This window comes from Aulostomus chinensis, chromosome 6 (genome assembly GCF_037954235.1).
Source record: "Aulostomus chinensis isolate RoL2024-O1b breed Wild chromosome 6, RoL_Achi_v1.0, whole genome shotgun sequence".
Lineage (NCBI taxonomy): Eukaryota > Metazoa > Chordata > Actinopteri > Syngnathiformes > Aulostomidae > Aulostomus > Aulostomus chinensis.
Genome location: NC_141325.1, coordinates 7841382 through 7865557, shown reverse-complemented (window position 1 = coordinate 7865557; position 24176 = coordinate 7841382). Strand labels below are relative to the sequence as shown.

The following is a 24176-nucleotide window of genomic DNA, read 5'->3' as shown; positions in this document are numbered from 1 at the left end:
TGAACATAAGAGACCCACTACACACCTTGATAGGGGAGATGTGGAAGTACTCATAGAGGCTGATGGCAGAAGTGTCAGCAGCAGAAACATGGTTTAATTCGGTCTTTATGTACTCAATGTCCTTCTCAAATAGCTCCACCTAAAGGAACATTAACATTAATGTTATCATGGACCTCTTGGAAAAAGCATCCTCAGATTCCAATTAAAACAAATAAAGTTAATAGCATTTGGGAAAACGTCCCAGACCTCCTGCACTGAGGTCACGGTGCTGGCATGCTCAGGGGTGAACAGGTCCAGGACAGCATACACAAAGCCCAGATCAAGCTTCAGATCCATTTCTTGAATCAGCACCATGAAGTACCTGTGATAGACGGGACATCTTAAAAGACACTCACTGACCGAACATTAAAGTATAAGAAGCATGTGACTAAAATATTCAAGGCAAGCATTTGAAATTATAGGGAGAGTTTTGAATCGGTTCTAAATATTACCAACTATAGGAAGGAAAATCAATTACCAGATATAAAGGGGAACGTGATTAAATAAGGAGGACAAATGAAGGGGGACTGATTGGGGAAAAAAAAAAGAGACTTACTTAATGCGAGAGATATCAGAGTGACCCGCTTCCCTGGTAACAATGCTGATATCAGTTAGAGGTTTGGGCTCTGTAAGACACATGGAACAGAATTATATTAGACACTGAAATATACACAAAGAGCGCATTTCTGACTGATAAACAAAACATGAGGTGGATCAACAGACCTGACTCCATGGCGACAGACTTTGGCAGTTTCACAGGGTAAAAAACATAGGGAAATATGGCTCCTGGCAGCTGATTCTGGATCTGTGGTGAGGATGTAAATGTAAAGAAGGTGATTTGGCTGATTTATTGCACTGTAGGATAAGTGAGCACACACTGGATCGTGGAGAAAATAACTTAACTTTGAATGTGAACGGAAAGATTTTTGTTCCTGTTGTAAGCTGAACTTCTAACCTGTATTCGATGGATTTGGAGGCGGTAGGCCCGCTGGCGTGGCGAGATGCTGTACTCCACCTTCACGCCTGGCAGAAAGTGCCTTCTGAGAGGAGCATCACATGGCTGCAGCATCCGCATATCCACGCCATTGGGAGTAAAGGACACCTGAGAGGGAATACCACAGAAAAGTAACTACAAACTTGCAACTTAATATCAATTGTTATTTCCATTATCAACTGACTCGTTCTTTCTTGACGGAATATTCATTTTAATGAGTAAATGCTTAATAGCATCACAAAACTGAAAAATTCAGATTAACCAACACCAACCAAAAACAGATGTCTGCACTTTGAACCATTTCCACCCGGTCAAATCAATAGAGTCGATCATTTTCAAGCCTCTAACCTGGAAGTTGTTCTCCAGGTCAACAATGGCGTTGTCTACAGGTCCAGACTCAGTGTACTGTTTAAAGCTGTTCTCTAGCATCTCGGCCTCTAGAAGTTTTAGAGGCTTCCACCGACTCTTCTTCTTTGGCTTTAATTCCCACACCACATCAGAACTATGCCGAGTAGAAAACAAGGAATTGTAGTTAGTACACAATTGTTGTCAGGTTGGTATCTGGCACCAACAGTGAAATAACCTGAGCTTTTCTGTAATTTATTGCAAAAATCTAATCTACAGAGAATAATGTGTCCTGTCAGATGTTGGTGTAGTGAGCTGAAGATGAACATGGTCTAGGCTTGGCTGGGTTTTGAGCTTGTTACCTTGTGATCCCAATGAAAGACACTTCCTGGCTGCTGCTGTTATTGACCAGAGACACGCCCACGTTCTGCAGCCACAGGATGATTTCCTGCTCGGCGGGCTGGGCCTTCTCACTCTCACATAGCAGCTTGTAGATGCGGTAATCCTCAGTAAACAGCAAAACACGCTGGAGACCTAGAGATCAACAATGAAAGCTAAAAAAAATCTTCAAAATGACTATTCTTCCATCTTTCTGAGAGGTCAGGAGTATGTAAGATGTCTCTGAAGCACACTGTTTTTTTCCTAATTTTAACTGAAAAAAGTGATTGGTTGATACCAGCATTCAAGCTCTGGCAACAAGAAATTGTGAAGATAATGTGAAGTGAATCCATTAAAATTCACTTTAATACATCCATTATAGTGGAAGACTTTGATCATCACTCGATTGAGATATTTCAATTTGAGTGCGTGTAACTTTACCTTCATAGAAGGAGATCACAAACAGCTTCCTGTCATTGTTCATGTCTTCACGCAGGTCCTACAGATGCAGACACACACACAAAGAATTATTAAAGCAACATTACAATAGCTCATACAACAAATGTGTTCACATTGTCATCTGTGTCCAACTCTTGTTCTCCCTTCTTAGTGTCAACAGGACTTGGCATTAACTATCAGGCTTGAGTTGTGTAGCTTGAGCCGAGGAAGATTTGAAAACACTTTCCGGCAGATTTGTGTTGTCTTGTTTTAAAAATATTTTATAAAGGCCACGTAGGCTTTGAGGCTGAGTGCTTATGTGTTGATGCAAAACACATTTCTGTTCAGGAGGGTAAACAAGTGTAACGTCTATATGTAAGGTACAAATACCTCCTCACTCTTCAGCTTCCCGCTGTAACTGCCACACTTCCAGCAAAGCTCTCGGGACCCAGTGGGCTCAGCCCAAGTGTAGTGCACAGCTTTCCCAGCCTCCAGCTCTTCCTGCTCAATCTCCTTTTGAGAGCTGCATGTACATGAAAGGCAGCCCAGGAACAAACCACATCAATCAGTAAAATAAAATACAGATGCTGAAAATACCAAAATATACTCCCTTGATTTGAGTTGACAGTAAAGAAAAAGACAAATGATGGAGCCCAGTCACCAAGAACATACTGCCATGACAACATCCAATCCAAAGTACCTGTCTGACAAACCATACCCATAGATAGACAGAGATATATTATATGACAGTACAAGAGCCAACACCCTCTAAAGTCCCCAACAGCTCTCCTCGAACTGGAGAAATAGTTATCTTCACGCCGATACCAATTCAGACCACGCAAAGCGGACAAAAACATTAATAAAGAAAGAGAGTATAGTAGAGAAGCCACGACCTATGGATGGAGATAGAAAAAGACTTGTTACCCAACAGAAACAACTGGAAGTATCTAATCCAGTCAGCAGCATTCAGACCAGGACTTCTATATGCAAACCTGATTTAAAAGTAAGAGGTCAAAGGCGGACAGTAAAAAATCAGTAAATGGTTTCAGATGTCTAACCTGCTCCTTTTACACTACTCAAATGACCTAAAGAGCAGATCCGAAAAAAAAAGGAGGAATGTAGTTATTTTCTAGTATTATAAGAGACAATTTGACAAAGTGGAAATCGTTGCTTGAGATGTATGATTAAAACAAAATTAATAAAACTCTTGATATACTGATATACAGAAAATGTGCAATATATATATATATATATATATGTGTGTGTGTGTGTGTGTGTGGAGAGAGAGAGAGAGAGAGAGAGAGAGAGTGTATGTAGAGTATATAGTTGTGTCCTAATCTAATACAGGCAAGGTAATGGAGCAGATTAAACCAAACCAAACCAGAATCAGAGTGGAAACTTCTCGTAATCATTACCTGAACTCTGGATCTGATCACACCCTGCACTCAGGTCTACTGTCACATTTTGTGTTTCTATGCTCTTCATTTGCTCAACAGTATTTAGATCTAAAGTGTGACACTTCACTTTTACACCTGGTGTTATCTTTGACTACCCACTCAATTTTACTTTTAATCAGAAATTATAAAATTGTAGAAACAGTGTATATTTGCCACATCAAAATGGGGAATTGCCATTTTTGCTTCTCATTTCATTTCCTGTTTAAGCACTCATCATTTGGCACCTGTAGAATGTGAAAAACCCCGAAATAACTATCATGTGGCATGTTTCATAGATGTATGTTTCTTTCTGAGTGCAGAGAGTGACAGAAGAGTTTCCCCTTCCGCATTTTTCTACCTGTCCTCCTCCTTTGAGAAGGAGAGGTCGAGCACCTCTTCAGGCACCCACGTGGATTCAATCTGCACACTGCAGGACCCACAACACATAAACATATTTTGCTATCAGCTTAACAACCTTCAAGTTCTTATTAACTAATCTCTTAATAACAGTTGCTTCAAAAAAGGAGAAAAAGTATTGTCATTCAGAAAATGTGCCAAGTACATATTCATAAAAAGTGCAACACAGACTTCATTGATAAAACTAAAGTGAAGTGTTACTGTCGGTAGAGAACCTTGCTTTATGTAATTTAAGATCATCTATTTACTTCCCTGCCTCTTTCTTCTCTCTCACCTCTGATGGATCTGTAAGGTCTGGTCTTTGGTGTGGTTGATGATGAGGAAGGGGGCAGCACCATCGTGGTACTCAGAGAATCGGATTGTGACCGAGTGCTCTGATAGGTTGACATCTACAATGATCCCACCCACCTACAAATAGAGACCAAATATTCTGAAATTTAATGTGACCATCAGGAGAAATATCTTGTCAAATAATAACAATAATAAAAAAAATCCACAGACAACCATTTTTGTTTAGTTTTACTTACAGAATTGTCCAAGTGCAGCAACAAGCAATTCTCTGGACGTGTGAAGTTAATAGTCCGAGGTGGTGATAAACAACCTTCCACTTTGATTTTGAGTTGCTTGGTATCATTCTCAGGCCAGAAAGGAATGGCTGACTAAAAGAAAACAATAATGAAACACAACTTTCAATACATGATCCCACTACTTTTCACACTGAGTAATTCAGTCAGATTTGCAGTTAGTTTTCATAATCCAGTTAAATCACTTGTGAATAACACTGACCATTCTACATCACAGCAATTAACTTTTCAAAGCAGATTTAAGATCAGTAGGGTACTTCCCTGTAGTCGTTTTACATCATGTGTTAGGACACACAAATGCTAACAATGTTTAATGAGGCACTCACCTGTTCTGGCTTAACCTCAGTCCAGTTCTCTTGTCCCTCCTCGCATATGAAGACGTTGTGTTTGGTTCCGTTGACCAGCATGTAAAATGGCATGAAGGTCACAATGCGGGTGAGACTGAAACTGCTTGCATCAATCTTCACACCAACCTGATTTCAGACATATTACACATACAGTACATATCGTATAACTACTATGAACTTCCCCAACATGACCAACCATGTGAGTTTATGTCTGACTGTTGTCATCTCACCAGGTAATCTTTGTATCGGCCTTTACATTTCACATCTCCATAGCTCCCAACTGTATCCAGGGAAAAATCATCTGATAGTTCACTGTCTGAGATCATGAGACGGACCTGAGAAAAAATAGAGGGAGCAGACTGAGGTTAATGCATTGCATGCAATGACAGTTGTCGAATGTTAATTTTGGCTTAAAGAGCCTCACCTTATTGTTTCTCAGGAAGTAACGAGGCTTAAAGGAAAACAGCAGAGGCATGTCGTAGTCCATGGCGTGCTTGTGGTGGATATCATCAGCCTTGTACTGCAGTAGCCGGCCCGTCTTATTCACCATCCAGTACGGTGAGTGGATAGCAACTACTGTCTGTCCCAGGTCAGATTTAACATGCACTGCTATATCCAACTCAGCCTTCTTCATTACTGTTCCTTCATTAACATCCTCCTCCTCCACCCGGAGGGACTGGAACATGATGAAGGTGATCTCCTCCTGGTCACTACGGAGACTGTTGGACAATTCATTTATTTAGATTTAAAATGTAATAAGAGAAAGCGACTGGGGTGACTTTTTATATCTGTTTACAGACAACATGGAAAGAAAGACACAGCAAGGTAATCTGTATTAGTAGTCAGACCTGTAATTAGAAGTCCAATCCTGCGCAAGGTAGTCTAGTAGGCGGAGATCAAGACTGGATTGGTTGATGACTGCAGAGTGAAGCTGCGCTGAGTGGCCGGGGTTCAGAGTGACCTCAGGGACGGAGGTTCCACTGTCCTGTTGAACAACCGGAAGAGAGGGACTCTTTAATCGCCAGTGTAGTTTCAGTATTAGATTAAAGTTTGATCTTTGATATGCAACATGACAACAACATCTGACTGACAGCCTCTGAAATGTACTGTATTCACACCATAACTGAGTTATGACATTACATATTCAGTTAAATGTTTTTGCAAACTGATATAAAAATCTGGGATAAAATAAAATGAGCATTTATCTCCATGGCAATAGGTGAATACAAAAATGCATTGTACAAGTTTGAAACATCAGAAGTAAATAAAACTTATTTCTGTAGTAGTCATGTCTTCAATCAAAACATATTCATGTCCTGCCAAACCTTTAGTGTGTAACTAATGGCGTAAGGCAGCAGGTTGCGCAGCAGGATGGGAGGCCACAAGTGAAGCACAAAGGGCACATCAAAGTTCTCCCCAACATCTCCGGTGTGTTTGAACGTCACAGTATCCTTCACTGGCACCATGTTAACCATCAGCACCCCCCCCTGCTCGCCACGATGACGGCAGGTCTGCTGAAGGCACGTCTCGGGTGGCTGATTGCTGACATCTTCGTAACTAAAGCCCTGTGAGATCTCAAACTGCTCTGCCTCACTACCAGCATCTTCGTCTGTCACTGGTTGAAGACTTAGCTCTGATCTGAGGGTAAAGGAAATGTGCAATGTGGGTGGGAGCAAAGAGTGAACCGAAAAACAGAACAGAAAACAGAGAAAATGAGACAAAGTATGTATAAAGATATATGTGAGCAGGCTTGTTTGCATTGTGCATTTACCTGTATGAATCCAGAGGCACACAGAACTCCAGAGTCGGGAGAGCTGTTCCTAATAATGTCGATCCCTCAAAAACTTTGAATGGGATTGAGAAATGATTGATGATCTACAAGGAAAGGGGGGGGGGGAATCAAAAATACTGTTTATAGTGCTCAATGAAAATTCATTATTATATGTAAAGACTGAGTGATTTTGATATCATCTGACAGGAAACACAAGTTTTGACATCGAGTAATTGGTCCTATTTTAGGAACATGCTTATCCCTGACGTGTGAAATGAACAGTGATACCTGGAATGGGGAGCGGATCTTGATGTACTTGCTGCCCTCCACAGAGTAAATCTGACAGACCAGGAAACGAGTGACACCTGAGCTGTTGTGTATTACACTGTGCATTCCCCGCCCCACCTTAATCAAGGGGATAACACCGGCTGAGCTGTGGCCCGCTGGAGCTGCGGAGAGCAGAGGAAATACAAGCAGTGCATTCAGTTTGGTTTTAGATGATTTTCAAAGATCTTCTGAGACCTTAAGTGCTTTGGCTGCGAGTGGAAATCTGGTTGGGCCAGACTGAGGGATGTTGTCTGTGTCAGTGATTGTTGGATTAAACGGTGTTCTGTTTTTATGACAGAAAATACAAACAACTTGTATTTCTTTTACAGAAGTGATGGGGTAAGTCAGCAGGTCACATTAACTGTGGTTCAAATGATCTTAAAATATATAAAAAGAGGGCTTTGTGTTCAATTTGACTGTGTTTACAGAAATTGTTGTTGGTGATGCCTCAACAACTATGAATTAACTTTACTGTTCATACATGCTCCAGCATCATAAGAGTGCGACGTACTAGGCTCTATGAAATAGTCCTTCCCACTCAAGGAGGTCATAGCTGAGAACTGATCAGACTCTGTGGTCGAATAGTCCATCTCAAGGGTTTCCCCATCCTGCAGCTCCACTGTGCAGTTGGTGCTCTGCAGGGCAATGGGACTAAACATCTCACTGTGGCGGACGAACACTGGTAGGCCCAGCCGATTTTTCACTACGAATGGAGATTCATCCTTCTGGAAGCACTCGGCTGTTTGTTTGGCAGCCTCAGCAAATGCCTGCAGAAGAACAAGAGCATGAACATTATTGTTAAATGGATATACACTTTTATTTCTTTGCGTTCCTTTTAAAATGATGGTAGGGTTTCTCTTACTGTGCCCAGATTACTCAGCATGGCCAGTCCACATTTGGAGAGTGTGATGTTGAGCTGGTCCTTGCTGTTAATGGCAATGACGGTTTTGTAGTCTGGGACATTTGAATCCACTTCATCTAACAAACCTGAGTACTTCAATGGTTTCTTCTTCATCTAGTTTAAGGACAGTACATAATTATCAACACTGTGTGTGTGTGTGTGTGTGTGTGTGTGTGTGTGTGTGTGTGTGTGTGTGTGTGTGTGTGTGTGTGTGTGTGCGTGCAAGCAAGCAAGCAAGCAAGCACATGTGTAAATCCCTACCTTCAGCTCCAGGGTCCAGGGTCTAAAACCATCTCTTGTCTCATCTTCTAACGGTTCCAGTAGCGGCTCCCACACTCCCATCACCTCATTGTAATAGTGAACCTAAAGATGAAACATCAAAAATAAAAAAATCTTAGAAAGTCAAATACTGTGCCAAGATGCTGTAAATTACATCTTAAAAAATGAGCCCACGAAGCATCTTATATGAATGGAACTATGAGTTTAAGATTAAAGGAAGCATACAGATGTGACATAAAAGACTGACTAAAAGTTTTAAAACAACTAATTTATTTCTTGTTTTTATTGGAATTTACATAATTTTGTACCCCTTGTGGCACAGGGAAGCCAATAGGAAATGTTTGTTATAACCAACTATAAAGGCTTCATTAACTTCCATGGCTGGTGTAAGATCTTTACCCCATTGATGCCTATAGAAAAAAATTTCACAGCTCTTAATTCCACATTATTCATCAGCTTGTGGTCAACTTTTTTTAACCTTCTCCAGCTTTTACTTCCTACGTTTGTGACATATACACACACATAAGATAATTAACTGGTCTTGAACTATAAAAAGTTAAACAAAACCTGGAAAAATGGAGCTGTACTCAATCTTTTGATCAGCAATGTGCCTCAGCCATACACTGTGTTTGGGTGTGTTACCTCTAAGTTGAGTTCGCTGTGTAAGTTGATGAGTGTAGACCAGTTTGTGACATTTCCATGGAACGAGGACTTAGCCAAAAGCATGGGGATTGTGCGGTGTCCGACACCAGCTTCCAGAGTCAGACAGATGGATTGGATTGTCAGCTGCAACGATGGAAAATCAGTTAAAGGACCCAGGTATTCACACTTGGAAGGTGAGATATGCAGACACAGATAATGATCATTTTTGGAAAGCTGCAGAAACAGAAACTAACATCTCATTACATCTCTAATTTACTTGATGTGTGGATGCTGCTGCACAGGAGATTCATGGTTGTATTACACTCTACTGCTTCATACCTGTAATGACTCTCCTTGTGGAATCAGCCGGGTTCGTGATTTTATATCTTCATCTCCCTCCTCCTCCAGGAACCAGAATTTGAGGTCCTTCCAGCCTCGTTTCTCCCACAAGTCCACAGGAACTGGACTGTCTAATTGCTCTGGAGTTTCTGCTGTGGGAGTCAATGCAGACTGAATGGTGATGACTGTGTTGATGATGATTGGAGATACCTGCAAAGAGAGTCAGACAGCAGAGACATACACATATTTATATTAATTCTCCTGCTACAAGTGCATGTGATATGGTAGCTGACACAAACTTATGACATGTGGGTCTCGCTGTTGCGAGAATTAGAAAATTTGCCTCTTAACAGTGTTTTATGTTGCAAAAACTTTTTTTTTTTAATCATTTAAAAGAAAGAATTTCATTCCAGTTTAAAATCTTCACTCCTACCTTCAGGGTGAGAGCACTGATAGAGACCTCCATAGCCTGTGGGGAGGTTGGCGACTGAGTACTCTGGAAGAACACCTGACATGGCTGGAGCACTGTGGTCACATTGTTTCTTCTCTTCTCTCTCAAAAAGGGACATGCCACCACCTACAGCAACAGCAGGAATCCAAGCTATGTTTGTGGTCCTTTTTTTTTTTTTTTTTTTGGTAGTAGTAGTAGAATTTCTGCCTCATACTTGTGAAGTAGTTGTAATTTACATTCCATGGGTGATCCACACTTTTTCACTGATTTGAAGTACAATCATAGATTCATCTATATTTTACACATCTATTTAAAACATAAAAAATAAACAGTTTTCCAGCCAAAGCCATTTTGGAGGCACAATAATTACTGAACTTCAGTGCTAAATTACAATGAAAATACGAACCTTAAGGTCATTGATCACAGCAGTCATCTGTGACCCCTCTGCATCACTTTTTATCACGAGTTCACACCCTGTGGTCATCACCAGGGCTGGGGCGTCAGCACGTGTCAGGTCAGCGACAAACACAATCTCTGGGTTTCGTACCAAAACATTCATCTCTGTCTTTGACACGACAGCTGGAGCAGCAGCTGAGGACAGCAGAAATGGTCAAAAGAATTTAAAGTGTTAAGACAACACAGTGCACTTTATATCCTATAATTTTAACAATGTCTGTAAACAACACAATGCAAAGGTAATAAAGAGTTTCCTATTAAATTTTAATCTCGTAATGTAAAACATTAAATACAAAGGTAATAACGATTATGTTGCAGTCGTCTCTTCCACACGGGTTGATAATTTCATCATGTTAATAACAATCATATCAAAAAATATTCTCAGCTAACTCACCTGTTTCTTTTGATGTGACGGAGGAGTTAATGTTCTTTTTATCTCCAGAGTTGCTCTTGGTTTGTGGAACCTGAGCAAACCCCTGCTGGGTGGCATTGAGAAAGATATTCGCCACTGTGAGCAGGAACTCCATGCTCGCACACAGGTACACATCCTGCACCACTGTGTCCAAAGTGGTTCCCTCCCGGCCCTGACGGTAGTTCACCTCCACCATTATGTTTTGTTCAGCACCAGGACGCATCGCCATCATCCTGGGTTGGGTAAGGTTTTAGTGGATTAGTGAAAGACACTCACTAATAAAGACAAAATTAGGCTAGAAAAAGTGCTCCGCACCTAGAGATAAAGAAGGAGCAGTGACGAAAGAGTGAGTCACCTTACATTTTATAGCACACCAGAGTGATGGAAAAGCATTTTCTACTCAGCTAATAGCATATAGCATATATCAGCCACATACTGTAGCTAACAAAAGCTACACTGGCGTGTATTTGTGTACTCAGTACCTTGGTGTGACCATCTTGATTCTGGGTCTCTTGTCATCTAAAAGGCAGGCAGCCAGTCGGACTGAGGCCTTCATAGAGCTGTCAGAGAACATTTGGACAGAGGTGGACACGGTGCCCAGAGTAAACTCGGCGAGCTTCAACTGCTCATCACGTGAATCCAACAGGTGAATCTGGGGGACAGAAATCGGGGAAGTTAGTAGAGTGTCACAGAACAAACAGCCTTGTTATGACTGTGATCACATCTGCTGTAGCCTCTTTCTATTCATCATAAATTTTGATTACTAAAATATCATTTTTGCTTATCTGTATTTGTTTCCATTGGTGGGATTGTTTATGCATTACCTCATTTTCATTTGGGCTATACAGGACCAGTGTCATGGAGTCGAACTTGAAGTCTAACTTAAGTGTGGTCTTCAGCTTGCGGTTTTTCTGGGTCTCCACGACAGCTGCTGTCACTACAGTGTTGCCTTTAATGAAGACATTAAAGCAAAGTTTTCTGTTTTTTAGTAGTAAGGGTTCAAAATATTTACATGTCAGGAAAATGTACAGATCTCCTAACACTTCAAGAACGTTTAGATCACTTATCTTAACCAACTGATACCTAAATGTAAAGTCTAATGAGGGCTGCTGCCTTACTGCTGGCTGGTCCAGTTGTTCCAGACCCCTGGGACTCTTTGTTGGATACTGTATCAGAGGAGTCATCCAATTTAGGTTCAGAAGCTGGAGGGAGGATGACATCAGATTTCTCTGACAGGTTTCCACTCAAAGTGCTAAGGACCACTGTCATATCCTCCTGGCTGAGGATCAGCTGATAGGAACAGACAAAAGACAGTTTATCCCTGAAGGGTTTCCTCAATTGAGGAGTCAAACAATCTGAAATCTAAATAAAAGATGGAATGACAACAATATACACACACAAATAGCATATTAAAGTCCAACAGTTCCAGAAAATCATGTTCACTCTCTACTTACACAAATGGGCTTCAGGTGAGCAGTGATCTCTATGTCTGGTATGCTGTGGTACCAGTTAGATGAAAGATTTCTCTGGATTTCCAAGTCCAGGCTGACTGGTTGCAATAGTTGGGATTCTCCCTGAAATCCCTCATTTATGAAGGTGGTTCTGGTGAAGCCCACGACCACAACAACAACAACAAACTGATCAGTTTTCTTACTGTTTTGCAGCATGTAAACATGAACACAGCTCACTGTTTAATCCTGAATTTTAAAAATGGCTGACCTGTACAACTTCAGGTCCGTCAGTCTCACTGTCATTATATCCACCACAGGTGGAATCTTCTCATCAGTTTTAAAGGGCTGCTTGGCAAAATGGTTCTTGACAGACAGCAAGCCAAGATCAGCTACAATGACATTGGTGGATGAGGATGACTGGGGGAGGAAGATGATGGGTGCATTAAAGTGGACGTCCAGAGCAAACCGCGTACTCCGCTCTGCCAGCTCCTTCACACCTGACGCTGCCTTTTCAGCAGCATGGACTGTCACCTCAGCAAGAGCCTCTTTAGCCTCCTGGAAGTTATTTATAAATGCCTGGGAGGAAGAAAGAAATGTAATAACGAATTAGATTTTACTGCATTTTGTGTCACAATAATTGAGAACGTAAATCCAGTACTCATCGATGTTTTTTTTTTAAATTTCATGCAAGACTACAATACCTCTAGATATATAAATGGACAAAAACAGCATAAAAACAAAAGGTGTTTAAAAATAATTACAATGTCCAGGGCAACATTGCAACAAAAAATATAAATTATATGAGCTAATTCTCTGAATCTTGATTCTATCAATGCCAAAAAGAAACATAAATGAACAATTCTGCTTTATGTGACTGAAAATAAGTTAAAGGGTGGCAAACCCCAAAGGAGAAGAAAATGGAAGAAGACTGTTGGATTATGTTAGGAAAATGTAGTTCTTACCAGTATGGAGGAGACAAACTTGTTGAGAAAGATGACCTGGATGCATCCTACAGTCAGTGTGACGGAGGTGTCAACCTTAGACATGTCCAGATAGGCATCTCCCTCTGTTGCATCTGTATAATTCACCATTTGGAAGGCAAACACTTCCCTATCTGCTATTGACACAGCCTAAGAAATGAATAAGAAGGAGGGATACAATATGGCCAAATCAAAAGACGTGACATTAGTGTTGCTTTGTGTTAATTGACTCTTAGTGTTTTGATTATACCTGTTTGTAAACAGCATCTTTGTCACAGTCTAGGATCACAATGTTCTTCAGATTGGCCAAAACCTTCATCTCCTTCTTCATCATAACAACCTCAGAAACCAGGCCTGGGCAGTTGCGAAAATTAGATAATGAGAACACGCTTTCTATGAAATATCACACTTGCCACGTGCAACTCACAACTCAAAAGAAAAGTCACATCAGACCATTGTAAGTACAGTGATGAAAGCCTACCATAAATGACTGATCAACCCAAGTACAAACCAGAAATGTTCTTATCAGCTGCAATGCACAGGGACGACGCTTTCATACCTTCAATCTTGATCTCAGAGATCCTGGCTTTCTGTCCTCGAAGGAAAACTTTGAGACAGTGGAGATCAGCTCTGATACGAATATTCACCACATCTGCAAACTTTGAACTCTTTGAAGCTGCAAAAGAGATTGAAAAAGAGGAAAGGGGGCAATTTAACAAAGCGTATAATGAATGATTGCAAACGTTTCTTCTGATTTCAAAAATATGCCACGTGAAAATCGTGAGGTACAAAAAATGACATTACTTTTTTTCTTGGCTACAGTTGCTTCCTCTTTCTTCTCCCCTTCCTGCACTCCTTCTTTCTTTGTGGATGGAGGGAGGAGGTTGTTGAGGAAATTCATGGAGTTGAGGAGGGCTTCTGTATGGAGATGAACATCTAGAGAGGAGACGTTCACCTGATGGGAAGGTCCCATATTAATAACGTTTAAAACTGAATATCTAAATGTTTTGACAATGCTCTAGTCTAAATGGTCTTACAAATATTAAGAATGATATGACAGAGTCAAGATATGACGTTAAGTTTTGTTTGTTGCGATTCCTCACCTTGATTAGCTGCTCAGTATTGTTGTGTAGAGACTTGAACTCAGGACCATTCTTGTCAGCCTAGAAGACACGCAGTCTTACATTAGTACAATTTCAAAGATAATCTTTGTGGACACTAACAATTCGTGAAATTACTGTCAATTTCATGAGTGGTATCACAAGTACTTTAATATACTCCAGGGTGAGTAAGTCATCTTCTGTATTGTCCAGAGTCGTGATCAGCTGGACTTGCTTCTCTTCAGAATCTACATGAAAAGTACACAAGTGAAACATGATAAAACAAATGTCAGCCACAATTTCAGTTATGAGGAAAGTTTTCTGAGTTGGAAGAAGTAAAGGTGATGTAACACACAGGCCTGCCAGCAAATACTGACCCATGTACTCAGGACACTTCAGGCAGATCTCTTTGAGGTAGGTGTTTGATATCATGTCAAAGGTGCACAGCTTCAGCTTGGTACCCAAATGCTCAATGTCTAAGTGGAGCACTGTGATTTCTTGTTCCCCAGACAGACGGCACAACTGAATAGAAAACTAGATGGAAAAAGGGAATTAGAACACACAGGACAATATATTACAATAATGGAATGAGAACTGTGTGAACTGTATAAAAGAATACAAGGGTCATATCAGGTCAAGAGGAAAAATAGAAGTACAAAACATAAATATGCATCAACTGGTTGAATAAAACAATTTTTAAAATGCAGATGACAGGATGATAGTTCGGAATTAAAAGGTTCTGCACTTTGAAAAGCTATCAAATTTAAGTAAGCAAACACAATTAAAACAAACATAATAGGGTCTTCGCCAGAAGTACCTTCTGGCTCAGGCCCTAATAAAGGTATTAAATCAAAGGCTGGATACGATGGTCAGAATCTATGTTTATCACCTAATTCAACAAAATCTCCATACCTCGCTAATTTCAAACGTCAAGATGAAGTCAGTCATATTCTTCTGAGGGTCTTCCTTGATGAGACTTCTTCTTTTGTTTAAATCAGCGTAGCGCAGTGGCATGGGATTATCTGAGAAGAACTGTCGCTCACCAACGGGAGAACTCGGAGCGTCGTAGAACAAATCATCCTCTGACCCTGTGGAGATAAATCAAAACCACCTGTTACAAATATGCATACAGAATGTGATATTGTGATTGTGTGTGTGTGTGTGTGTGTGTGTCTCACCCAATGAAGTGATGCTGATAGTCTCACATGATTCAAAAATGACAGACGAGTGCTGGTCCGCCAAGGTCAGAGGTTTCCTCGGTGTGAGCTGTGGGGTGAACTGCTTTGACTGAGGAGGAAACAATATCAATAAACAGATTAAATCTAATGTATTAAAATCTGGCAGTTTTGTTCAATCATAGCATACTATAACCCTTGATTAATATTCATTTTTGACACAATTTTTTGTCCCCTATTGATAATTATTTATATGGTATTGTACTATTAATGTCATGGGATTTTTCTGTTTATCTTTAGAGGCCATTTATTGACCTGCATCATCTTGGGTACGTTCTGGCGCTCGTACCTTTGTGGCGGATGGACCACGTGGTGCAGGTCTGCTCTTGGGCAGAGGAATGCTGTCTACCAGCTCCAAAACACTTTTAAGTTTAACATCAGAAATGCGAAGAGACAGCAGAGGAAGATCTCCAGAGATCTTATACCTGGAATACACATGGAAGCAGAGAAGAATTAAGATGGGGACACAATTCACAATTTAGTATCTTAATCTGAACTTTAACATAAATCTTTGTAACAGCATAACTAACCAAATTCACCTTAGTCAGCTTGAATTTCAAACTTAACTCTCAAAATACTCTAACACTTTATTTGTGTAGACTGAAATGGTACTAAAATTGTAGTACCCATCATGGCTTTCAATAGAATGGGCTACATAAACATTACAATGTAACCTCCAAGACTATTATCACAGATTATGAAAACTGACTGCATGTAGAGCAGATTGACAACCTATTTTTTTCTTGAGAATAATTAGCCAGTGTTTGACTAGGTATGAAGGAAACACTACGCACTTACTTTGCCATGCGGGAGTCTTTGACAACCATAGCTCTGCTAAACACCACTGTTAAATCCACTGGCTCAAGGATGTGGAGTGGCGATTGTTTCTGCTTACGGGCCATTTTCCAGTCGCCGTCTTTAGCACAGAGAACTTTGATTTGCATTTATTCCACAGACAAATACACACTGCACACACATTTATTCTTCTGTGGGTACCTGGTTTGCTATAAAGAAACTGCAGGCTGCTAAGCTGTACATCGAAGCTATCATATGCTCTGGACATGATGTCTTCAAGGTTGCTGGAGCACACAGACAGCTGGGGAAGATGTTTCTTGCTCTGACTAGACACCTGGAAAATTGACAAAATGGCACCTTTACACTCTAAAACCTTGCTACTCCAATGCAAAAAAATTCAAAAGAATCCCATTCTAGTTGTTTTTTCTCTTAAGGGTAACACAATAATATAATACTTTCATGCAATCATTTTGGGAACAACTGTGGCTCCACTGGAACCTAACCTGAAAGTGACCAAGATCCAGCAGCAGGATGTTCTGAGTGGCATCGTAGAAACCAGTTTGTGGGATGATGACATATGAGGCCATCAAGTTCACCTTCATGTCAAGAACTTTCTGTGTCTCGATCACGTACATTAGACCTAAAAGAACCAAAGCAAAGCCATAACCATGATACACTGAGCAGGGAAAAAAAAAGATGTTAATTTCTAATTTAATCCACTGTCAGATTACACTCACACTGTATGCTGTAAAAAAAAAAAAAAAAAAAAAATCCTTTAAATGTTCAGTCCTTTGTTTCAGGATGCTATTATACTGATATAATAAACCTTTGCTGACTGCACTTAAATGATATGGAGAGCATCATCCCACCATAAAAATTAAAGCTAAATTTCAGGAAATAGTCCCAAGAAATAATCAACCAACAATGCAACAGACTCAGGGGATAACCCATAAGGTCTGTTTGTGGAAGATCAACAATGATGATGACCAAGCTAAAAAAAGAACAGTGGAATGCAAACATCTAAGTGTCATGGCTGAACGTTTGTGCCACTGACCGGTGGCTGTGCGGTCTCGAAACTGCTCCAGTTTCATCAGGGTTGCATTAGTGAGTTCATCCAATTGCAGGTCATCAGGGAGCATGAAGAATGCTGACATGCTGTTCACTGTTATCTAAGCAGACACAAAGAAAACATCAGATTTATACTCCTATCATGTTTTCTCACACACACATGGTGGTCAGTCACTGATGCCACTCACAGCATCGTAGATTATTTCCAATGGCTGTGATTCCACGTGAAGGCGCTGATCGGCACTCTCATCCAGAGGATTAGTCTCAAATAAAATAGTCAGCAGTGGGGTCCCAGCTCCTGTGGCTGCCTTCCTTGATGACAGGAGGGTGGGTGCAGGCCGGTTGCTGGCAAGACCCGTGACCTCGAATAAGCTAAGCCGGGCTGTGACTCTGATAAAAAGGACAAATGAAAATGCCAGTGTCACTAATACTAATGTCAGGTAGCAAAGAAACATCTGCACACTGACACATGAGAACACTTCAAACAAATACTAGCATTTGCAAAATAGATAATGCTTTTTAAAACCTACGGTGTGAATACTATTAATTCCACAAAAATATTACGAACTTCAGGGCTTGTGCTCCAGATCTCTGTGTCAGGGTGGACATGAGCTCTCCCACTGTCAGCCTGATGATCTCATTTTTGTCCATTTCATCTTTGATGGATACAGTCAGCTTTTCCATGTGGAAGTTTATTTTCATGTCCTCAAACTATAAAGAGAGAAATAACACAAAACAGCGTATCAAGGTCTCAGATCCTGGATTTGCATTTTCTTTTGGGTACAAAGCTGACGGGGAGATTATTTTTAGTTGACAGGTGGGTGTCAGGGAGGGAAGTGACTCACATCCTTTGGCAGATTGGGATTGGCAGCAGTCTCACTGTAGCCAATGGCAGTGTAGAGTTTAGCTTTCTCAGTAGGTGTTAACAGCTCATCAAAACCTATACAGAGAGACATGGTAGGAATGAGTACATCAATTAACAGCCAGAATATCACTACTGAAATATAGAGTCATGAGGTTGGCTTTTGTCCTGTTTGCCGCAAGTGCAGATGTGAATGTTGATGTTTATGTCCGACCTCCAGACTTGACATCCTTTGTTTGGGTTTCAGGATCTTCTCCCCAGTTCCACATCCAGCTGAGCCACCCCTGAGACTCCTCTTCCTCCATCTTCATCCCCGGACGGTAAATACGCAGACCTGCCTTGCTTGCCTTGGTTGGAAAAAAAAAAAAAGCACAGTTCAGGAGCTCCAACATTTGTATTGTACCCCACAGAAACAAATGAAATTCGGTGCCTGACAGCAACACCTCCATTGATCAGTGGTTCTCACTCGAATCTGGCGAGTTACCTTTAGTAACATTAAAATGTATCTACCTAATTAGTTCCACACCGTGTGTGTTGACAGTCACAGTGCAGTTACTGAAATGAATGTTTAACATCAAAATGGTTGACAACCAAAGGGTTTAATCATCTTAATTGATTTTAATATATTTTCCCTAAGATGCTAGTTTACTTTGGCAGCAGCGGGAACAGCATTCATACGGTCTTCATTCACGTGGTCATTCAGTATGTTGGTGGGAAGTTGGGAAACGATATCACCCTGAGATTTATGAGGAGGGACTGTAAAAGGGGTAATTTTTGGTCTTTTTTTTTTTTTAAATCTACTGTCATAAATCCCAAAATATTACCTGCTTTTTCACAAGTCTAAATTTTGTTTATGGATGAATACAAATTGGAGATACATGATTGCTACAATTTATACCAAAAGCATACAGAAAAAAATACAAATTGAAGATACTCACTATAGGAGAGTTATGGCTTACCTCCACCTCAGCCTGCTGCCGGGCCAACGTGATGTTAAAAATATCCAATGTCTTCTCAGGCTCCTGAGAACAAACCCAAGATAAATGTATTAGAGCTTTCAGCAGCTTTCTCGCACCTTGCAGGGATGCATCGATAAGAAAATGTCTATTTTTAATCACATCAGAAAGATGATGCTCTCAGAGGAGAGGAGAGACAAACAACAAGACCTGTGCTTAATACCTTGAAGTGGATTGAGATTTAAAGTTGTATTTTTTTTTAAATCATCTAAAGTGATTTTAATATATTTTCCCAATGATAGTAGTTTACTTTGGCAGCAGTGGGAACAGCATTCATATGGTCTTCATTTACTTGGTCATTCAGTATGTTGGTGGGAAGTTGGGAACCTATATTACCCTGAGATTTATCAGGAGGACTGTAAAAGGGGTGATTTTTTTTTTTTAAATAGCACATTAATTTATACATTATACTGGATTGAGAAATGGTTAAGTGGGTGAGTAAATATGGCGAGAGCTGGGGGTCTGAGTAAATGCATTTACGAATGAAGGCATATTCCCATATTGTATTACCTTTGCACATCCGGAGCAAATATCATGTTCACGATAGTTAACTAGCTATCAGTCAGTAACCTTTTGTAAGACAAAAGGAGGCAGAAATAGGAAATATGAAATATGACTTGCATGGGGGGCACCCATGTATTGTTAGCCAAAATTTAACCACAAACAGAATACATGTCATATTTGGGACAGTTCATCTGATTTGTGAGCACTGCTCAAAATACCACATAAACAGACAAGAGCACTGATAACCCCCTCCCTCAAGTGAATTACTCCTGTCCTCCTTGCACCCTGCACTCATTCCTCCCTCTTATCATCAATTCCATGCTATCAAATTCAAATGTGCCTAATTAGCATGACCAAGACAAAGGATTCTACAAATTATAGTGATAATAGAATGAAAAGCCTCAGAGGAGCAAGAGGAGCTCTTACTGTTCCAGTACAACTATCAGGTGTTCACTTGGTTCCTCTCTCAGCAACCTCAAGTCGTAATGCTGTCTATCTATTTCTGTCTGCCTCCTGTGCTCCTATCTCTGTCCCCATGTCTCACCTCTAGTTCTTTGAGCAGCTCTTCGCTGGGTTTCTTGCTAGTAATCTTGGTCTTGTAAAGCTCTCGGTAGCGTTTCACCATTTGCCTGTGCCGACGAATGTGCTGCCACGACCACATGTGGAGACGAGGCTTCACATCCACCTCCAGGATACCTGTCATCACATACCTCCACCTGGATGATATACAGTAGGCACATAATCAATAATGGTCAAATAGCAATAGGTAAATTTAATGATCAGTTACAACAGATTTATATGAAATGGAAAAATAAAAGCCAAAGATTAAGCAAGTCTTTTCTGACCATATAAACGCATTCTTGTGAACTTGGACCATGGGTCTGTATTTCCTGTATGGCAGGTTGCGTGACATCATATCCACTGAGCCAAGCAGTTCCAGGATGCTGATGTACTAGAGAGAGAAAGGTAGTCAAAAATTACTCAGCTGTACTGACAGAGGTGCTGCTCCTATTATCACTAGACAATTCCTTCTTTCATTGATTTCCCTTTTCAGATTTTCTTTCATCGTCTCTAAACTCTGTTTATTTTTCATTGTCTCTCACCTCATCCAAGCAATTATACAAATAGATTTACACCTAACAGACATAGTCCTACCTGGGCCCTGTTGAGTTCAATTGCCACCTCGCTGAGGTTGACCATTAGGTCCATTTTAGGTGAAGAGAAGTCCGTATCTGACCTGGGATTCATGCAAAGTTTGGCATCCGCTGAGATGGGACAAAAAACTGTGGACCAGGAAAAAGTAAAAATGTCAGTCTAGCATAATGAAGTCAAGTCAACTTTCAGGGGTGCAAGGTTTTGTGTTTTGACAAGCAGAAAAAAGCTTCATAGTTTTTGTGGGATTTGAATAGTACGAATATCTTCATTTAGTAAAGTTGTTGCTGGTGGTGAGTAAAGCTGCTGAGTCACACAGTTCAAAACAATTATGTAACAAATGCTGAAAAATTCATTCATGGACAGTATCATTTGACTTTAGACAGATTGTTCCAAACAAACTTTTAAAAGTTAACCTGCAAAAATGTGGAGAAAAACTGACAGTGACACTCACTAAAATCATGGCTGACACGAGAGCTGTGGATGTTCATGCTGCTCTGGAGACATTGCTGTAAAATACAGAAAGATGAGTTTCTTTTACATTTTACCTGATTTCTCCGCATCAAAATTTTCTTCATCTCTAACCATAATTCATCTAATTTCATGAATGCTTTAACAACATACACAAAAGAAACAAGCAAAACATTATATAGACACAAAGTGTATAAGCCAAGAGCCATTTTGGATTCAATTAATTATTAACAACCTATCTATCATCATCCTTCATGGGTCATCAAATGCATTGATTGAAAAAGTGTTTTCCGACATTGACCAACAAAGTCAATTATGACAAAGGCTTTACGAATGACGTTTATTGTATTTGCTATTTTGGAGACGCTCAGCTACCCAAAAGTGATGGCCGTTTAACTCAGATGTGTGTGTACCCTGAGTGATGAGTTGTGTTTTTTGGGCTAAATCAATTCAAGGATAAAACAGATAGAAGACAAATCCAGGCTGGCAGACACAAGGGAAAACACAACAGTGACTCGGGGTGACTCACCAAGGCCTTTTCTGCACTTTGATTGGAGAAGTGCACTGAGTTCACATTCCAGTAGGCAAATAAATTGTCTAACTGCACCAACTGAGAAGAAGGAAACCACAAAGCAATTACAGCGGTGCATCTGCTCACCATAAAACAATGATTTCATAAGTCTGTTTCAGTGGCCAGACCCTTGTTGGTCAGATGTGTCTGGGGCGGGGGCAAGACAGTAATTACAGGAAGAAGGTCCTTCATTCTGGATGAGTGGATACTCCTTCTACTGTAAACAAGGAAGGCGTGAAAGCCCTGTTCAACTGACTGCTGCCTGCACAAAAATATTGCTATAGCTCACTGACAAATTACCACAAAAGCAGTTCAAAAGTTAGTTTAACTCTCACGTTTTCTGGGTAAATAAAGAAATATGGAGAGTCACTTGTCTTATATTGCTTTTAAATAATAAATGCGCTGGCTGGGATGGACATGCATTACTGAGAGTTAATATTTTCACAGGCTGGAATTAACAATTAACTTACTTTTCTTACTTTTGAACAAGGGAACCAGTGGATTGGAGGAGCTTTTTGTGTATGTGTGTGTATGTGATTGTATTAAACACATAGCACTGATTTCTTACCTTGAAAAAAAGCCTTGAATTCTCATCCAAAAGACTAGGGTTCCAGTTATTATCAGCTGTCTAAGATCAAACAGGTAGTGGGGTGTTATGATGAGATTTTTACATCGTACTACTGATTGTCATGTAATGTAACAGGATGGAGACATTACCTGAAGGCTGAGGTTTCCAAGTGACACACCGAATGACAAAGGATGGCTTGGACTGGTGACCTGTGGAAAGAAAATGAGTTAAACTTTATTATTTTTGTTGTTGTAATAGAGGTAAATGTGAAACTGTTTCTCCTACAAGCACAGAGGAGTTATTTGGAGTCTTGTTGTAAACATAAATCAAGCCAGCCCAGTTTGAATACTCACATCATCCTCATAGCGTATGTGGATGTTGGAGATCTTGACTTGAAGATTTCTGATGACCTGAGTGACAAGTTTTTCCACAAAGGTGTCCTGCCTCTCAGGTTGAGGGTTTTCTGTCAAAAACATGTGAGGACTGTGACATCCTGAACTAGTGCAATAGGGAATGGAGGACACGGTTCCACACATCATGAAAATCAGCACTGCATGCTGAAATTCTGTACTGCTTTTTAATGGAAAACCCCCCATGCTCTTTAGTCTTTCTCACTTTTTCTTAAGTTTCACAAAACAACAGGTTATCCACTATATTGATGTGTGAAATATCATAAAGTATGAAAGTATAGCTGCTTGAGAAATAACAGTGAAACTGAACACGAGACAGACCAAACCCACCAGGTTTCAAATCACTACTCCTGCTCCTTCAAAACTAAGTTGAAACCTGACCTTGCTCAGCAGCCTTCAGCTTCGTCTCCTCTATCCGCTGTAGCTCCCGCTGACGGGCCTCCTGCAGCTGCTTCTCTTCCTTTTCCGCATCATACTGTATACCTGGAAAGACATAGCGAATTAAAGTGAATATTACCCGAGAAAACAATCTGATATTCAACCTTTATTGAGGTAGTTTTTGACAAGGGTGTAGAATGAGTAGATTTTTGTTGTTTTTTCTAGTTATCCTAACATTTATTCATTAAATTGAATTTGCTAAAATTTGCAGTATGCAATATGAGCATTTAAATCTTATCAAAATCTTTCCTGTTCAGCAGGAAACAGACTGGGATCTTACTTGCTGTTGGCACTATGAGTAGATAGACGCCATCCAGTGTGGCTTCCACTGGCTTGACGTAGAGGTACTTCCATGGAATCTTAAGCTCCAGTCGTCCTTTAAAAAATAAATAAATAAATAAAATTTGAAGTGAAAAAATGTTGCTCTGTAGCAAACAGGTAGTTTCAGATGGGAACAGTAACTGCATTCTCACCTATGTGTCCAGCTCTCACTTTAAAAGGAATGTCAAGTTGACTCTTCAAGGAAAAAAGAAAAATGTCGTTAGAGTGTGAATCCTAAGTTACAATGTTACTTTCATATATATACACTAGCAACTTACCAAGGCATTTTCCTTTATTTCAAGATTTGTAAATACAGCATCACCTGTGGTGAGAGAAAACTTGTTAATAACTGCTACTGTCCACACTAATGGGACAAAAACAATGTATTGGTCACATGGCTGCTGGAAACGCAGTGTTGTAAAATTTAATATTTGTCCACTGAAACATCGATACACTTAACATTACTATTCCCCAGACACAGACGTACTGCCATGCATCTTTCTCAAGTCTACCATTTAAGTAGTTTGGGGCAATACAGGGCTGGTTTAAAGGAAAAATCAAAGGATTTCTATTATTAAATCAACTCGATACACGCTCGCAGAGGCCGCTGTTTGCTGAGTGTTGCTTTTAGGTGAAACTTGCGAATAGGACTGAATTTGACACAGTCATGGAATGACT

The 24176-nt window shown here is 40.3% G+C and overlaps 1 protein-coding gene across 5 annotated transcripts in view; it reads right to left on the bottom strand.

Moving 5' to 3' along the window:
• vps13a (vacuolar protein sorting 13 homolog A) overlaps positions 1–24176 on the bottom strand; it is a 32094-nt gene that overhangs the window by 7448 nt on the left and 470 nt on the right. For 4 of the 5 annotated variants that reach the window (XM_086206234.1, XM_086206236.1, XM_086206237.1 and 1 more), the window contains exons 2-64: positions 23777–23820; positions 23651–23693; positions 23458–23553; positions 23121–23222; positions 22683–22792; positions 22479–22538; positions 22330–22389; positions 21720–21800; positions 21174–21228; positions 20723–20850; positions 20413–20519; positions 20112–20283; positions 19007–19069; positions 18262–18394; positions 18031–18125; positions 17754–17896; positions 17374–17575; positions 17172–17286; positions 16621–16757; positions 16319–16451; positions 16121–16238; positions 15612–15747; positions 15266–15374; positions 15000–15175; positions 14465–14621; positions 14256–14335; positions 14091–14150; positions 13792–13942; positions 13547–13663; positions 13238–13341; positions 12970–13137; positions 12276–12583; positions 12011–12158; positions 11675–11846; positions 11381–11505; positions 11039–11208; positions 10539–10789; positions 10095–10279; positions 9671–9814; positions 9238–9447; positions 8899–9042; positions 8239–8340; positions 7939–8091; positions 7588–7843; positions 7038–7198; positions 6750–6853; positions 6304–6616; positions 5827–5963; positions 5403–5697; positions 5209–5313; positions 4958–5104; positions 4575–4706; positions 4322–4455; positions 3989–4057; positions 2585–2717; positions 2198–2255; positions 1741–1912; positions 1382–1535; positions 995–1141; positions 763–844; positions 596–665; positions 247–361; positions 26–139 (exon numbers count right to left, since the gene is read on the bottom strand). In XM_086206234.1, the coding sequence (XP_086062360.1) occupies positions 26–139; positions 247–361; positions 596–665; positions 763–844; positions 995–1141; positions 1382–1535; positions 1741–1912; positions 2198–2255; positions 2585–2717; positions 3989–4057; positions 4322–4455; positions 4575–4706; positions 4958–5104; positions 5209–5313; positions 5403–5697; positions 5827–5963; positions 6304–6616; positions 6750–6853; positions 7038–7198; positions 7588–7843; positions 7939–8091; positions 8239–8340; positions 8899–9042; positions 9238–9447; positions 9671–9814; positions 10095–10279; positions 10539–10789; positions 11039–11208; positions 11381–11505; positions 11675–11846; positions 12011–12158; positions 12276–12583; positions 12970–13137; positions 13238–13341; positions 13547–13663; positions 13792–13942; positions 14091–14150; positions 14256–14335; positions 14465–14621; positions 15000–15175; positions 15266–15374; positions 15612–15747; positions 16121–16238; positions 16319–16451; positions 16621–16757; positions 17172–17286; positions 17374–17575; positions 17754–17896; positions 18031–18125; positions 18262–18394; positions 19007–19069; positions 20112–20283; positions 20413–20519; positions 20723–20850; positions 21174–21228; positions 21720–21800; positions 22330–22389; positions 22479–22538; positions 22683–22792; positions 23121–23222; positions 23458–23553; positions 23651–23693; positions 23777–23820 (8465 nt within the window). The remainder of the gene's footprint in view (positions 1–25; positions 140–246; positions 362–595; positions 666–762; positions 845–994; positions 1142–1381; positions 1536–1740; positions 1913–2197; positions 2256–2584; positions 2718–3988; positions 4058–4321; positions 4456–4574; positions 4707–4957; positions 5105–5208; positions 5314–5402; positions 5698–5826; positions 5964–6303; positions 6617–6749; positions 6854–7037; positions 7199–7587; positions 7844–7938; positions 8092–8238; positions 8341–8898; positions 9043–9237; positions 9448–9670; positions 9815–10094; positions 10280–10538; positions 10790–11038; positions 11209–11380; positions 11506–11674; positions 11847–12010; positions 12159–12275; positions 12584–12969; positions 13138–13237; positions 13342–13546; positions 13664–13791; positions 13943–14090; positions 14151–14255; positions 14336–14464; positions 14622–14999; positions 15176–15265; positions 15375–15611; positions 15748–16120; positions 16239–16318; positions 16452–16620; positions 16758–17171; positions 17287–17373; positions 17576–17753; positions 17897–18030; positions 18126–18261; positions 18395–19006; positions 19070–20111; positions 20284–20412; positions 20520–20722; positions 20851–21173; positions 21229–21719; positions 21801–22329; positions 22390–22478; positions 22539–22682; positions 22793–23120; positions 23223–23457; positions 23554–23650; positions 23694–23776; positions 23821–24176) is intronic. The other variant, XM_086206235.1, reaches the window with a different exon arrangement.